This window comes from Erythrolamprus reginae, chromosome 5 (assembly GCF_031021105.1).
Source record: "Erythrolamprus reginae isolate rEryReg1 chromosome 5, rEryReg1.hap1, whole genome shotgun sequence".
NCBI classification, from domain to species: Eukaryota; Metazoa; Chordata; class Lepidosauria; order Squamata; family Dipsadidae; genus Erythrolamprus; species Erythrolamprus reginae.
In genome coordinates, this window is record NC_091954.1 from 85512632 (window position 1) to 85529480 (window position 16849).

At 41.1% G+C, this 16849-nt stretch overlaps 1 protein-coding gene across 5 annotated transcripts in view; it reads left to right on the forward strand.

The window, feature by feature from the left end:
- U2SURP (U2 snRNP associated SURP domain containing) overlaps positions 1-16849 on the forward strand; it is a 71427-nt gene that overhangs the window by 6316 nt on the left and 48262 nt on the right. For all 5 annotated transcript variants that reach the window (XM_070753360.1, XM_070753362.1, XM_070753361.1 and 2 more), the window contains exons 2-5: positions 1032-1079; positions 4464-4562; positions 8867-8981; positions 15166-15299. In XM_070753360.1, coding sequence (XP_070609461.1) covers positions 1032-1079; positions 4464-4562; positions 8867-8981; positions 15166-15299 — 396 coding nt within the window. The remainder of the gene's footprint in view (positions 1-1031; positions 1080-4463; positions 4563-8866; positions 8982-15165; positions 15300-16849) is intronic.

A 16849-nucleotide genomic window follows, 5' to 3' on the forward strand; every position in this document is an offset into this window, starting at 1 on the left:
GGGACTGCAGCACCATTTCTGTCCATAGATGAACTGCACAATAATATATCATTTCAGACCTGAAGAACTGCCTATATCAATTGATTTTATTTTAAATATTAACTCCTAGTGACTAACCGGCAAGCTTGCTGCCAAATTTTGGGTGAAGGTTATCAGATTAAAGTAGTAGAAATAAAAAATAAATAAAATATTCATTTAGAAATTGTATATTTCTGGTACATGCCATTTGTTCTTTTAATGCATTGTTTCGGTTTTTATAAGTAAAATACCACAGAGTCATTGGGAATCCACCATTCTTTATGTGAATAAATAAGAAAGAACTCTCCTACATTTGTCAGAGTGCAAGACAAAAAAAAGGAAAAGAGTTAGATGTTAGAAAAACATTCCTTAGGAATATTTTGACAGTAAAAGTAATTAGTGACAATCAGCTTCCTTTTTTGAGACTACATCAGCCACTTATTAGGATGCTTTAATTTGCATTCCTCCTATAAGGAGTTGAATTCAGTGGCCCCTGACCTGAACCCTTCCAACTCTGACATTCTATAACTCTAGTCTGAACTAGCATCTGGATTTGGCCAACATCTTAAGACAAACTGCAATGCACCCTAATGTGTTATGTCAGATAGGTTTATAGTAACTGCAGCAAGATTATTATATATCGAAAGTTGGAAAAGCAATAAAATGTCTAGGGTGGAAGATTGGATTATAAAATCAGCTGGACTTCCAGAAATGGCAAACCATTTTTGGTTAGAGAAAAAAATGGCAAAGACTTTTCAAAAGGCAGGAAAATTTATGTGAACTTTTTGTTTAAAGAAGAAAATATTAATTGATGTTTTCAGGAATTTGGGAATAGGAACGGAGAGTTCCAAATGATAAAAAGAGTAGCGGAAGGCACGATTGCATAATAGTTTTTAGAAAATTTTATAAATTTTGCTTAATATTGGAGGTTGATTAAAATTAAGACCTTATGCCTAAATAAAAACAATAAATGCTTCCTGATGTCGTGATTGTCATATTTCTGCCATTTTTAGGCCAGAATTATAGAGTCAGCACGGTCCCCTGGATCTCCAGAGCCTCCGGTAAGTTTATAGTCTAAAGGGGAGTTCTGCTTCTGCGGTGGATTTACACTGACATATACATATAAGCTATTAAATTTTTTTGTGTGGTTTTATTTTAGAAGCAGTTACACTAATCAATTTATGTAGTAAGGTAGTTCTATACAACTTTTGTTTAATAATAATGGAACTTTGATTACAATAGTTGTTTTTTAATTAAAACCTATTTCAATCATACTATATATAATATTATTTTTTATTATTATTATTTATTAGATTTGTATGCCGCCCCTCTCCACAGACTTGGGGTGGCTCACAACAGTGACAAAAACAATATATACTGACAAATCTAATAATTAAAATCTAATAGCAATTATACATTCAAAAATCTAAAAGTAAGGAACCCCAATATAAAAAACATACATACAGTCATATCATGCACTAGGACTACATAGGCAGGGGGAGATGTCTCAGTTCCCCCACGCTTGACGACAGAGGTGGGTTTTAAGGAGTTTACGAAAGGCAAGGAGGGTAGGGGCAATTCTAATCTCCGGGGGTAGTTGGTTCCAGAGGGCAGGGGCCGCCACAGAGAAGGCTCTTCCCCTGGGCCCCGCCAAACGACATTGCTTTGTTGACGGGACCCGGAGAAGGCCCACTCTGTGGGACCTAACCGGTCGCTGGGATTCGTGCGGCAGAAGGCGGTCTCGTAGATATCCTGGTCCGGTGCCATGAAGGGCTTTATAGATGATAACCAACACTTTGAATTATGACCGGAAACTGATCGCCAACCAATGCAGACTGCGGAGTGTTGGTGTTACATGGGCATTTTTGGGAAAGCCCATGTAATATGCATAAATATGTATATGCTTAAAAAGAATCAATTATTCCGTCATTAAAAACTATAGAACAGTGATGGCGAACGTATGGCACATGTGTCACCGGTGGCATGTGGAGCCATATCGGAGGGCACACAAGGTGTTGCCCTATGTCAGCTCCAGCGTCCATGCATACTAGCCAGCCAATTTTTGGCCTTGGGGAAGGCTGTTTTGCCCTCCAGAGGCTTCAAGGAAGCTTCCCTGAAGCCCCAGAGTGTAAAAAGAATGGTTTTCTTGTTGAAGGAAACACCTGCCTAATCTGGTTGGACATTTACATTTAGACATTTTCAATTTTATGTCACTCCAAGATACAGAAGCTATTTCTTTTAAAGTGTGTCACTTTACATTTGGTGAAGACCTCTAGCTTCTTCTGAAGATGATATTAACTTTTAATACCTTATATAGTTTGAGTCAGGTTACTACCTAGAGCAGTAATTTTTCCTGATTTGCAGCAACTCAGTCTTGCATACCATTTTCACAGCTTTGTATGGAATACAGTATAGTCCAAATGAAAGGCTACTTTAAGTGTGCATGATGGTAAAGGAGCTGTCCTAGAATAATGATTTGCTATTGTTATATCTGCCTCAAGTTAAAAAAAGGCATACTTGGGCCTTCTCCATCCTGGGTGGAGTCTTCATTCAGATTGGGATAATCCTCATTCAGTCAGAAATAAAGACTGAGTCTGTTCTTTGTATGAAATGCTGGATCTGCCCACCTGGGTTCCCAGTTTCATACTTGGTCCTCAGACAAGGACTATTGTGGCTACTTCATCCCTTCCTGAATTTTGGCTCTCCCAGTAGGAGTTTTTTCTTAGGAGTAAGGTATCTTCAGATCCATTTTCTTCTCAGAGTGAATACTAAGTGGTATCTCCAAGGGGGAGGGGAACTGCAACTTGAGCTGTCAGCAGCAGAACTTCGACTCCCGCCACTCCAAAAACGCAGAGGTCTTCCTCGCGGGCTAGATCATGTGGGATTGCTCCAATCTACTTGCCAGCACTAGATTGCAGGAGGAAGAGAGGGTGAAAGAGGGAGAAAGGAAACAGCCTGGCACCGACTTGTTTGAGGCTTGCTCCAGTCTGCCAGTGGAAGCCTCAGCTCTAGAAAGTCACCCCCCCCCCCCCCAATATCTGACAGAATGAGTGAATTTGCCCAATTCTGCCAGATCGAGCTTTTGATTGGGATTTCTGGGACAGAGCGGGAGGCACAAGAACAGACTGAGGGCTCTGTGCCGGCTGCCAATAATCCGGACATGTTGGTCCAGTCCAGTTAACCACGCAGGAGCCCAGTAAAGGGGGGGGGACTCCTTAGCCGCCAGAACGGCTTAGCACAGAGTTTGCTCTTCATATCAGGACTGGAAGTGTTAGGTTTCAGTCTAGATTCAGCCATAGAATTCATTTGTTGACTTGGGTCACTTACTTTCTGTCTGCCAAATCTAAAAGCCATGGTTATTATGAGAATGTGCATGCGATAGATTGTGCATTTAAGATGTACTGAAGAAATGTTGAATCTTATATACACCAGTAAGATACATTATTAAGATAAAATCAAAATAATTTTAATTTCCATTTGTCCTTTGAAGCAAGGCAGGTTTGCTTAGTGCAGTGATTTTCAACCTTTTTTAAGCCGCGGCACATTTTTTACATTTACAAAACCATGGGGCACATGGGGGGGCGGGGGGCTAAAAAAAGTTTGGACAAAAAATTCTCTCTCTCTCTCTCTCTTCCTCCCTTTCGCTCTATTTCTCTCTCCCTCTTTCTCTCCCTTCCTCTTTTTTCTCTCTTTCCATCCCTCTTTCTTTCTCTCTTCCTTCCTCTTTTTTGCTCTCTTTCTCTCTCCCTCCCTCCCTCCCTCCCACCTTCCCTCCCTCTCTTTCTTTCTTTCTTTCTCTCTCTCTCTCTCTCTCTTGCTCTCTCTCTTGCTTTCTTTCTCTCTCTGGTTCTCTTTCTTTCTTTCTCTCGTTCTCTTTCTCTTTCTTTTTCTCTCTTTCTCTCTCTTTCTTTCCCTCTTGTTTTCTTTCTCTCTTACTTGCTTGCTTTCTCTCTCTCTTGCTTTTTCTTTCTCTCTTTCTCTCTCTTTCTTCCTCTTTCTTTTTCTCTCTTGCTTTCTCTCTCTTTCTCTCTTGCTTTTTCTTTCTCTCTTTCTCTCTCTCTTTCTTTCTCTCGCTCTCTTTCTTTGTTACTTTCTCTCTCTTGTTTTCTTTCTCTCTCTGAGCTTCGTGGCAAATCTGACCATGTCTTGCGGCACACTAGTGTGCCGCGACACACTGGTTGAAAAACACTGGCTTAGTGGCATGCAAAGACATTCTGTGGAAGGAAGTGTGGAGGTAGTCCTCATTTAACAACTGCTTCAGACATCCACCACTTGCACTTATAATAGTGATAATTAATAACTTTGTTTTCATACTAGACTACAAAAATCTACAAACATTTTCATGTTTGTAATAACATTGACGACATGTATCTGTTCGAACAAGAGAAGAATTTTGCTTCAGGTGGTAAAATTGTTATGAACCTATTAATATTTTTCTCTTTCAGCCACTCTTAGAAAGCAAACTTAAGGCATTCAGTATTGGCAAAATGAGCACTGCCAAGAGAACATTAAGCAAAAAGGAACAGGAGGAATTGAAAAAGAAGGTAATTATGACAAGGAATTTGACAAGTCATCTATTGGGATTTTTTTAAAAATCAATGCAACAATGTGAAATTGGGTTTAAAATAATTTTTAAATTATTTAATTTAAATTTACAGCATATTAGCTCTTTCAACTTTTTTTTTACTGATCAACAGCTAAGAAATGGCAATAAATCTATGAAGCAAAGTTAAATCAGTGGAGATTTCATTGGAATATCATCGCCAAGCATTTCTAGCCCAAACCACTTGTGTCCTGAAATAGCATCCTTGAAAGAATCTATATTGCTCTGCTAATTGTAACACTTCCATCTTTCTTTCCCCTTCTTCCCAGAATCTTTAAATTTCCAGCTGTCTTCTCCTTTTGCCAGCTTAAAAACAGCCTCATTTTCCTATGAGAAAGTTATGAAAAACTACAGTGTTTTGTAATCTTAGAGGTTGTTGTCAGTTAGAAAGAAATCTTATCTGGCTTAGTATATGTGTCGCAGGATAGTAGAGAGCAATAGAAAAAAATACTGTTTTTGTTTCTAGACTATTATCAATAAAAACACTTTATTATGTAACACCCCCCCCCCCACAAAAATAAATAAAAATAAATAAAAGGAAGATAAGAACATGGATTGTTTTGGGGAACGTTCTGATCTTTCTTTCAAATTTTTTCTTTTGTTGAGAGGACAGTTAATTTTTATTATGGGCACAGACCAGCATTACAAATAAAAGCCTTAACTTAACAACAACAATAATAATAAAATAAAATTTACAAAACAGACAAAATAATTGTGATTAGTGATGGATTAATGAGTAGTTACAGTCTGCCTTATTTTGCATACAGTCTAACAAAGTTTGGCCACATTCACAGAAAGTACTTTGCACTGTCATAATAACAGCATAAATTGTACATAAAAGAGATCAGCATTTCCTGCACATTTTATTGGGTGAGGTATTATAAAGTGAGTTCATGAGTCCTTATAAAAGATACAGTTTAGCAGGACATGAGCTGCGGTTGCAATGGACTTTGTCCACAGGCACAGTTTTATTTATTTATAAAATGTATTTGCCTCCCAACTTACTATAGGATAACTCTGGGTGGCTTACAGTCATAAAAATATGTCTGTACATATACAATTACAGTAGTCCCTCAATCCGCGATGGGGAATTTATCGACTGATAGTACTTATTTAAGTATTTATATTGTAATTGTTTAGTAAGTTTTCATTGTTTTAAGTGTTTATAAACCCTTCCCACACAGTATTTATTTTAGATACAGTATTTAAATACAGTATTTACAATTTTAGATTTATTTATTTTTTGAAAAACCTGCCGATCGAGTTCGGTGGGCTGTTTAAATCTGCCAATCGACTTCCTCAGAAACCCGCGATGAAGTGAAGCCACAGTAGGTGAAGCGCGGTATAGCGAGGGACTACTGTAAAACAAAACTAATTAAAGTCAAACATTAAAACCTAAGGACACATGGGGAGAGGGGAAGCGAAGTTGGAGGAGGTAGAATCTTTTATTATTTGATCAAGAACCTGCACTGTGCCATTACCCTACTGGAGCCCCAAGCCAATGGGTAGAGCCATGTCTTTAGACCCTTACAAAAGGTAGGAGGGCTGGGGCCAACCTCACATCAGGCGGCAAGATGTTCCAGAGGGCAGGAGCAATTTCTTCCTGGACCTCACCAGCCGGAATAATTGGGCTGATGGGACCTATAGCATGCTGCCTCTGCTGGCACAAGTGGGACTAGCTAATTTCAGTGGAGCAAGACAGTGGCCTGTACAATATATTTTTGTATTTGCCCTCCAAATTTGCTATGGGAATTGCATTGAAGCACACTAAAGTTAATGCCCTTACCCTAAAGTTTTATCTTCAGATTGAAATATGCTTGAATGGGAAGATTACAGTAGTGGCCAAAATTGTTGAAACCTTTTGGAAAAAGTGCACAATTTTTGAGGTTTGATGACTAATAACACCACTTTCTTTTGGAGTAGTACCATAAAATTATATATTAGTAGAAAGATAATTTAAGCAAGAATGTAATGCAATAACTTTTATGAAGGATTTGCTATTGGAATAGTAGTTATAAAGAAGAAAAGTGAAACGCATGGGAAAAAATGGGACATACAAATATTATCACCATGTTAGTTAATATTTAGTTGGGTAGCCTTTAGTATGAATTACATCCTCACAATATCTTCCCATGGAGTGAACCAATTCTTTTAATCCTGCAGATGTTATAATATGAAACCAAGATTGAATAATTGCTTCTATTAACTGGGTTTTATTCCTGGGTCACTTCTTACTAACAAGTTTCTTTAACCAGCTCCAAAGATTTTCAACTGGCTATTCCCAGTCCATTGAAGCAGTGGAATAAGATTATCTTGAAACCACTTTTCACACAGGGCAGCAACATGACATGGAACTGAATCCTGTTGAAATTACCACCTTCTCCCCCTTTTTATTATGTTTCGGCCTCACTGTATGATGGATTAGGTTGAATGTGTATGATTGTATAGTTAGGGATTTTATTATGTATTAACGTTTTTAAACTGATTTAACTTCTACTATTAGATTTGTAATGTATTGTATCACTATTATGTTGTGAACCGCCCCGAGTCTTTGGAGAGGGGCGGCATACAAATCTAATAAACTATAAATATAAATACTTCATTGTCTTGGAAAAGATCATGCATGAAAGTCTTCAGTTTGGGCTCAAGTATTTCATTAATTTATTTTTGGACACTTATATACTCCCATTAATCACACAAATTCTGCCCACATCTTTGATGTCATACAATCCAGATCATAACACTGGCTGGGTTTTTCACGGTGCATGTAATGCAATCAGGATGTTAATCTCCTTCAATTCTTCTTACATATTTTATGCCATCACTACCAAACAGGGAAATCTTGGTCTCATCACTCCAAATAACACTGTCTCATTGTTCCTCTGTTCAGCCAACATGGGTTTTACCCTACTTTTGTCTTTTCAACCTTTGTTTGAGAGATAAAAGTGCCTTTTTTCGTAGAATTCTAGATTCTAGGCCAAATTCCTGCAGTCTGCGCCGAACAGTCCTTGCCCACAACTTCACATTGCATTGCGCCATTTTGTCTTGCATTCACTCAGATGATTTTCTTCTGTCACATAGGCATAGTCTCTTAATTCTTCTATAATCACTTCCTGTTGTGCACCTTTACCTGCCCTTACTGGTGTGGTTTTGCAGTGATCAAGTCTCTTTATGACTCTTCCAAAACGTTGAAATGCTACCTTTGGTTAAGTTTTCATCAATTTTTATTCTTATTTCTTTATAACTCTAGCTTTGTTCACTTAATAATAGTATGTTACATTGCTTTCTGGGCAGCTAGTTTTATTAAATTTTACAAGCTCACCAAATTATAGAATACAAAACAAACCAACCAACTTGATAGCGATCACGTAACATATTGACAAACGTCCTCCTCTCACCTTCAGTTATGGCATCCATAACTGAATCCTACTGTGATCTGATTGTCTCATGGCCAAAACAAGATGATACCTGGTTGCCTCTCTAAACACTCATGCTCATTGGCTACAATCAGATGAAGGAAAGCGACCTGATATCAACCTAAGCAAGTTGTGATTATTTGACTATAGCCTTTCATAGACTACGGATAATTGAACAAACTTTGCTACATTACATTCTTGATTAAATTATCTTTCCATTGATATACAATTTTATGGTACTGCCGCCAAAAAAGTGGTGTTATTCGCTATCAAACCTCAGAAATGCACTTTTCCCAAAAGGTTTCAACAATTTTGGTCAATACTGTGCATGGTCTAATTCATTATCATATTACATATTTTTTCTCAGTGTAGTCATTATGAAAACTTTGAATTGGAACAAATTTCCTGGGAACCAAGCTTGATTTACAGTTAGTAAATAATAAATGCCATGTTCACATTTGTATATAGCTGAAATAAAGTATTTGATTAGAAAAAAATAAGCATATTGATTCTATTAAGCATATTGAATATTATTTAAATGTTAAACTCAAATAAATTCAAACCTTAGTGGCACATTATTTTCATTAGACTCTTACAAGTCACAAAGGCTTCTTTTATTTAAATTCAAAGGAAAAATGAAAATTAATTGAAGCCTTAGAAATATCATATTTGATAAAAGTGCTCTTTTCTGTGCAGTTCTTGTATTATTTGAAAACTTTATGTTGCTAGTAGGTTGTTGCAGATATATGTAATAAGTTATGGGTAAGAAGCTGGATGTTGCTAATGTTCATTAATGCTGATAATTTGTGTAACATTTTGGTGACTATAGGAGGATGAAAAGGCAGCTGCAGAAATATATGAAGAATTCCTTGCTGCATTTGAAGGAAGTGATGGCAATAAAGTGAAAACATTTGTTAGGGGTGGTATTGTTAATGCCACTAAAGGTAAGGATTATTACAGAATTATTCAGGAAACATTAGGTTCCAAGAATTATTTTGAATAAAATATAAAATTTTACTAAATTTTTGCTGCCTTTAGATTTGTATTCTCCGTACTGAAGGAGCGGGTCCAGCAGTCACATGGGTTGCTCATGTCCAATCCGGTGGAACTGAGCCTAGTATTAAAAAAGCTTGCCGGATCCGCCCCTTCCCCAGAATTCGCTCAGTTCGCATATCCTGCGGTTGTATTGTGATAGCTCGTTCAACATTCTAACACCTTCCCTTCGATCCTTTCTTCAAAAGTAGTAAGATTTGTTTTATCATTATTATTTACTTGCACCAATAGCGCCAGCCGTTTGCGGCTCGGCTTTTTTCCTTTGGAGAAGTTGCGGTTTCGTTTCCCCCCGGCGGTTTTGCCGGTTACGATTCCTGCGGCCGCTTGTGGATTCTTCTAATCCTTTGGCCTGGAGGTCCTGGTGCAAGTATTAATCTATTGAATTATTGATTATTTATTGTATACAATATATTTAAGGGCTTAAGAAATACCTCCTGCGGAGTGAGACGCCTTCTAGTCTCCTGGACTTAGTCGATCGCTTCCCCTTTAAGAAATTTACGGGGCGATTTTTTCGGCGCGAAGGCCTTCGCGCCCTTTTTAAATCTAGGCCTCTCGTGTTGGCCTCCTGCCAGCCGCGTAGGCCTCAGTCCACCGCGTGGATCCCGGAGCGGGCCTTGGGGGTCCCAGGCTAAATTCTCCACCGGCTAAGCCTCCAACCAGAGTGCCTTGGTTTACTTAATTATAAAGTTTAGGGAGGCTGGCCCCGCTGGATTTGGGGGCACGAACTCTGGGTTTGCCCAGATTGTCCTCAAGTTTCAGCAGCTTCGAGGCCTCGAAGCAGGATCCATTCCTCTTGGGAAGTCCTTGAAATTCTTCTCCTTATTATTCAGTTATTGGCTCAGCCTTGTCTTCTGTTAATTGTCAGACTATGGCTACTTTTCCCAAGAGAGGCACAACTAAAGGTCCCAGAGAGGCCAGGCCTACAGGCGATGAGATTACTAGTATCCCCCAGGCCTCTTCCTCCTCTTCTCCAGGGGCCCGCCCCTCGACCAAGGTCACCAGGGCCGAGAAGAGAAGGGACCTAGCCCTACAAAAAATCCATGACAAATCAGCAAAACGTTTGAAAGTGCAGGCCCAAGTAATCAGTAGTCAAGACCCACCAGAGGCTTCTAGTCTTCCTCCTTCTGGGGTCCCTGTGTTATCTCTGGATGAGCCAAACCTAGACAGACCCCAACCTAACCTATGGGGCATAGGTCCAGAGGAACCAGATATTATTGAAGATTCCCCCCAGCCAGGATCCTCCCAGGCCTTTAGGGATTCTTCTGCCATTTCTGCTGATATTTCCAGCTTACCTCCTGAGTTCCAGTCTATTTTTGCTGTGTTGTCCAAAGCCATTGATGCCAAACTCTCCACCATCAATGAGCTGCCCTTACCTCTTCCTCCTTCTCGCTCCTCCCGCCCCTTGGGTTCTCCCCCAGCGGTCAGAGCTCCTATGCAGGATGATTCAGATTCCTCCCAGGATGAATATGAGGATATAGAGGATGATGAGGATGCTTTTCAAGGCTTATCAGATGATGAGGAATCCCAAATAAAGGTTCCTCCTCCAATTACTATTTTTCCTTCTCAATTATTCAAATCTCTCCTCCTCAAAGCTAGAATTTCTACGGGATTAGCGGCCCAGGAGAAACAAGCCTCCACTTCCACTGATCCCCGGAGGAGAATTTACCTTACTTCACAGAGGAACAGGAGGATAATGAGGTAATTCCTATGCCTAAGTTGTTTAAAGATGCTTTACTCAAACAGTGGGAATTTCCAGCCTCTGGCCTTAATCCCTCCACCAAGGACAGAAAGTTGTACAAACTTTCCTCTTCCTATGAAGAGCTTCTATCCTTTCCCAAACCGGATGAACCTGTCAAGATTCTTCACTCGGCAGCGGCTGTGCCAGGCGAGGCGGAGGAAGTCCTCCGCCCAGAGGACAAGCGCATTGAGCAAATGCTCAAAAGAGGATTCACCGCTGATTCCTGGGCCACTAAAAGCTCTGCAGCGGCTTCCTTTTTCTCCAGAGCCATGCTGCTGTGGCTTCGCCAACTTCAACAGCATATTCCTCCCGATGACTTGAGAGGTCAACAAGACTTCAACAAGGTCTTTGCAGCTGCCCAGTACGTGGCTGATGCCACCTTGCAATCTACTAGATTTTCTGCTAAGTCTATTGCAGCTTCTACTACGGCAAGAAGACTCCTATGGATTCGCCCTTGGCAAGCGGGAGTTCGCCAAAAGTGGCAGTTATCCCAGGGTCCCTTAAAGCGCGACCTTCTCTTCGGTGATCTTCTGGATCCACTCCTCACGGAAACCACGGACAAGAAGAAAGTTTTGGGTCCAACCACAAAAAAGGCTACCAAAACGCAGTCCTTTCGTCGCCCAGGGCGCCAGCAAGATCAAGCGGCTTCCTACCAGAGATCTCCAGGTCAGTATTCCCCCCGCTTTCGTTCCCAAGGTAGGAACTCCAGGGGTAGAGGGTTTCGCTTCCAAAGGGGAGCTTCCTCTAACAGGGCTTCAAAAAAACCTAGATGGTAATCTTACCTCTATTCCCATAGGGGGTCGCCTAGCTCATTTCGCCTCTAATTGGCGTCTCACCTCCAAGGACCCTTGGGTCATTGACACTGTTCAAACAGGCCTTCTTTTAGAATTTATTTCTCCTCCCCCTAAACGTTTTATTTCCTGCCCTTCTCCCAGGTCATCCTCAGATTGTAACCGTATGGAGGAGGCCATTTCTCATCTATTGTCCATCAGAGCCATTCAACCGGTCCCTTCCGGTCAGAAGGGCCTAGGTTTTTACTCCATCCTATTTATGGTTCCAAAGTCCTCCGGAGGTTGGAGAGCTATTTTGGATTTAAAGAAACTAAATCTATTCATCAAATATAGGAAGTTTAAGATGCACTCCTTGTCTTCTATTTTGGCCGCCATTCACTCGGGAGATTTCATGGTCTCCTTAGACCTCACTGAGGCCTACCTTCACATTCCTATAGCCAAATGCCACAGAAAATTTTTACGTTTTTCCTTTCAAGGCAGGCATTTCCAGTATAGGGCGATGCCATTTGGCCTTTCCTCGGCCCCTCGGGTCTTTACAAAGCTCTTGGGGTCCCTGGCGGCCTATATCCGGGCGTTTCCCATCCACATTTTATGTTATCTTGATGATATTTTGATTCATGGGAACTCCCTAGAGAAAGTGAAAACAGACCTTTCTGTCACCATGTCAGTCCTTCAGGACCATGGATTTTCCATCAACTTTGATAAAAGCCACCTCCAACCTTCCACATCCATTTCTCACCTGGGATCCATTATTGATTCAGAATCCTCCCAGGGTTTTTCTCTCTCCCGAGAGAAAACTCAGTATGGTGGAGTTAATTTCTAACATTTTATCTAATTCTTCAGTTTCCATAGTCACTCTATCTTCCCTTTTGGGGAAGATGGTGTCATGCATAGGCATCATTCCCTGGGCTCGCCTTCATGCTAGGGAACTCCAGTGGCTCCTGTTACCTTTTCAGAGATCAGGGCACAGCAACTCAAATCGACGCATTGTCATCCCACTGAGTGTTCGCAGATCCTTCAAGTGGTGGAAGTCTCCGGCCATGGACAGAGGATCCCCGTTCAGGTGCCCGGATCAATTTGTCATCACCACAGATGCCAGTCTATCGGGATGGGGCGCCCACGCCCAGGGGATGATAGCCCAGGGCACGTGGTCCCCGGAGGAAGCTTCCAGGCCAATCAATTGGCTAGAGTTAAGAACCGTTTCCCTGGCTCTGAAGCATTTCTCTCCTCGCATTCCCAACCGGCACGTTCTCATTCTCACCGACAACATTGCCACGAAAAGCCATATTTGCAGACAGGGGGGCACGAGATCCAAGGCTCTCATGAGGGAGGCCCTCAAGTTGGGCCTTTGGGCGGAAAAACATCTCCAGTCGCTCCTAGCCGATCACATCTCGGGGAGTCTCAACGTCCAGGCGGATTGGCTATCCCGGGCAACGATAGACCCAGGAGAGTGGAACCTCCATCAAGACCTGTTCCATCAAATCACCCTCAGATTCGGCCTACCAATCCTGGATCTCTTCGCGACCAATGCGAACGCCCAACTCCCTCGCTTCTATTCCAGATTTCCATCCCCGGGAGCGGAAGCAATCAATGCCCTCCGGAGTCCATGGCCTCCAGGCCTACTCTACGCATTTCCTCCAATTCCAATCCTCCCGGACGTGATTCACAAGGTCCTCACCGAGAGGGGCCCGAGTAATCCTAATCGCCCCTCACTGGCCCCGCCGGCCCTGGTTCGCGGATCTCCAACAGCTGTCCGTCCAGGACCCTTGGCGACTCCCCGTTTCGGGGGATATGCTGCGGCAGGGGGCCTCTTTCCATCCAGACCCGGAGTGGTTCCACCTCACCGCCTGGCTGTTATCAGGAGAGATTTAGAACTGCGTGGTCATGACCCCGATTCAGTGGAGGTCATTTTAAAGGCCAGAAGGGGTTCGACCAATCGAATCTAACGACCACACGTGGTCCAAGTTTCACCAGTGGTGTCTACAGGAAGGTCTCTCCCCTCTGTGCATCCCCATACACAGAATAATTTCCTTCCTTATGCAAGGCTTCCATAAGGGACTTTCCACCAGCACCCTCCGGCGTCATCTGGCAGCCATTTCATCTGTCCTAGGGGGTCCCCGCAGACAGCCTCTCCGATCCTTCCCTGAAGTTCAGGAATTCCTCAAGGGCATAGCCAACCTCAGACCTTCCAAGGTCCACAGGTACCCATCCTGGGATTTGCCACGGGTTCTCCATTCCTCACGCAGGCACCTACGAACCCCTAAAATCGGCGTCCCTCAGGTACCTATCCTTTAAGGTAGCATTTCCTGGTGGCTATTACCTCTGCCCGACGCATTTCGGAGCTGGCTGCCCTCTCAATCAGGCAGGACCTTTGTCAATTCCATCAGGACAAGGTAGTCTTGCGACTGGACCCCACCTTCTTACCCAAGGTCAGTTCCATGTTCCACAGATCTCAGGATATTGTCCTACCTTCCTTCTGCCTCCAACGAGACCATCCCTTGGCAATTAGATGGCACACCCTGGATCTCACCAGAGCGCTGAGAATCTATATCCAACGCACAGGACCCTTTCGGAGGTCAGAAGCACTTTTTGTAGCCTATCATCCCAGAGTCATGGGGGCCAAAGTGTCTTCAACAGTAATAGGCCGTTGGATCAGAGGGACTATATCTAAGGCCTATGAGTCGGCCTCCCTCTCAGTTCCAAGGAACATCACAGCGCATTCCACCAGGAGCGCAGCCACCTCGGCCGCTTGGGCGACTCAAGCCCCGTTGGAGGAGGTCTGCAAAGCAGCCACTTGGGCCTCGCCAAATTCCTTCATCAGGCACTACAAGATTGATTCTTACGCTTCAGCGGACGCTGCCTTCGGCAGAAGGGTACTCCAATCCGTTATCTCACACGATAGCAAGCTAATCCCACCCTAGGGACCATCTATTGGGTATGTCCCATGTGACTGCTGGACCCGCTCCTTCAGTACGGAGAATAGGCGTTGATTGCTTACCTGAACGCCTCTTCTCGTACGGTGAGCGGGTACAGCAGTCACTTCCCGCCCTTGTATGTGTCTTCTTTACCTTTCTATATCTTTCTTCCTCTAACAATGAGAGTTGAACACTACAGAGCTTCACAACTGAGCCTAGTCTATGGATTCGCGAATTCTGGGGAAGGGGCGGATCCGGCAAGCTTTTTTAATACTAGGCTCAGTTCCACCGGATTGGACATGAGCAACCCATGTGACTGCTGTACCCGCTCACCGTACGAGAAGAGGCGTTCAGGTAAGCAATCAACGCCTATTTTAGATAGATTACAGTTTTGGGAATTTATTAAGGTGCTATTATACTGTTTATGTTAATGGTTCTTATATGAGTATCTAGATGGTTTTAATTGTGTATTTCATTTTATGCATCCTTATAATTTTTAAAAGTTTGACTAAATATGATCACAGTTTTTTTTAAAGGGCAGCTTTGAACATGGCCAAACCTGTATGTCCACTTAAACTGGCTTTTCCTAAACTTGTTACTGCTTAATTAATTTTATGATGTGTTTCATCAGAACATGACACAGATGAAAAACGAGGAAAAATCTACAAACCATCATCACGATTTGCAGATCAAAAAAATCAGCAGAGTCAGTCATCTTCTAATGAGAGACCGCCATCTCTTCTTGTGATAGACACCAAAAAACCAGTACGTTTATATATTTTTTAGAAATATGTGTTACTTTTATGTTCAAGTATATTGGTTGTTTATATAGTTATGTAGTGCTTTTCAGATAAAGCAAGCTCAGAGAGCCTTTGAACCTGCAATCGTCTGGATTACTCCCTGCAGTTTTATTGGCAAAATGTGACTCATCATTGCAGTATTTCTGGGAATAAGAGAGTGACTGATTCAAGATCTCATAGCTGAATTCATGCTTGAGCATTCATGGTCACCCAGTTTCTAACCTGCTACTTTAACTATCATACCAAACTGGGTTTCTATATGAAAATTCTTATAGTGCCAACCAATGACTTGACATTAACAATGAAGTGGTCCATAATCTAATTACTTGTTGCCTTTAATTAGTAAGCTATAGAAAGTCTGTACAATTATTCTAGTTATAAAGATAAACTATATTTTTTGGAAAAAAGGCTTCTGTAGGAATCAGCTGATTTTTCCCTTTTACAAAAGTAAAGTGAAATTTCTTATTCTGTATAATTCTGGCTGCTAGCTAAAACAAAATTTAGAGGCTGCATTTGTTTTATTCAGCTAATTTTCAGTCCTAGTTAAATAAATAACCAATAACCAGTTCCATGGGTGTTGTGGGTTCTAGATTTTGGATGCATTCTATAAGTTAGCCTACCTGAGGCATTCTCCACCTGAGTTCAAAAATTGTTGCCCTATGATGCATCATTTCACCCAATTAAAGGTTACAGAGCTGAAAGTTTTGAACAATAGCAGAACTTTTAATGTGCTGAAAACGTTTTTTTTTTAAAAAATCAGTGAAATATTCAAAGATATGTTTGCATTGAAAATAACCATGTTTAAGAGTTAAAGCACAGTCAAGAATCAGGAAATGTTTTATGACATTTTGTATTATGTCATAAAATGATAATTTTGATAATTTTTGGTCATAAAATATTTTACAAAAATTTTCAAGTTTCAGTTGTATAAGAGCCATAGGAGGAATTCTAAACTTAGCTTGTTTGACGAACCTGAATTGAAAATATACTGCTCAAAAAAATAAAGGGAACATTCAGATAACACATCCTAATCTTTTTTTTTCCCCCAAATATTTTTATTAATTTTCTTTAAAATGACAAACAAACTTACAAACATTTAACATACAATGTAGGGATGTATCATCCCTGCTCTTCTCAAAAGTATAATTGCAGATACAGAAAAAGGAATACACAATTGAATATCTAATTCAATGCTACTAATACAAAAAATATCTAGTAAAAAAATTTAATGTCATATAAAAATTTCTAATTAATTTCAAGTCAAGAAAATTCTTTAGAAAAAAAAACAAATTTCTATTCTTTCTATATAAACTAAATCTAATATAAATCTTAATAAGGAAAAATCATCTAAAATATCTATACTTTTTGCTACTCTTCTTTCGTTATTTTTTTATTCTTATCTATCCATTCATAAACATTGTTCCATGTTGCGTAAAATTTGGTTTCTTCCTGTTCATTCAAGCGTCTTGTCATCATGTCCATTTCCGCGCAGTCTAATATTTTTGCAATAACTCC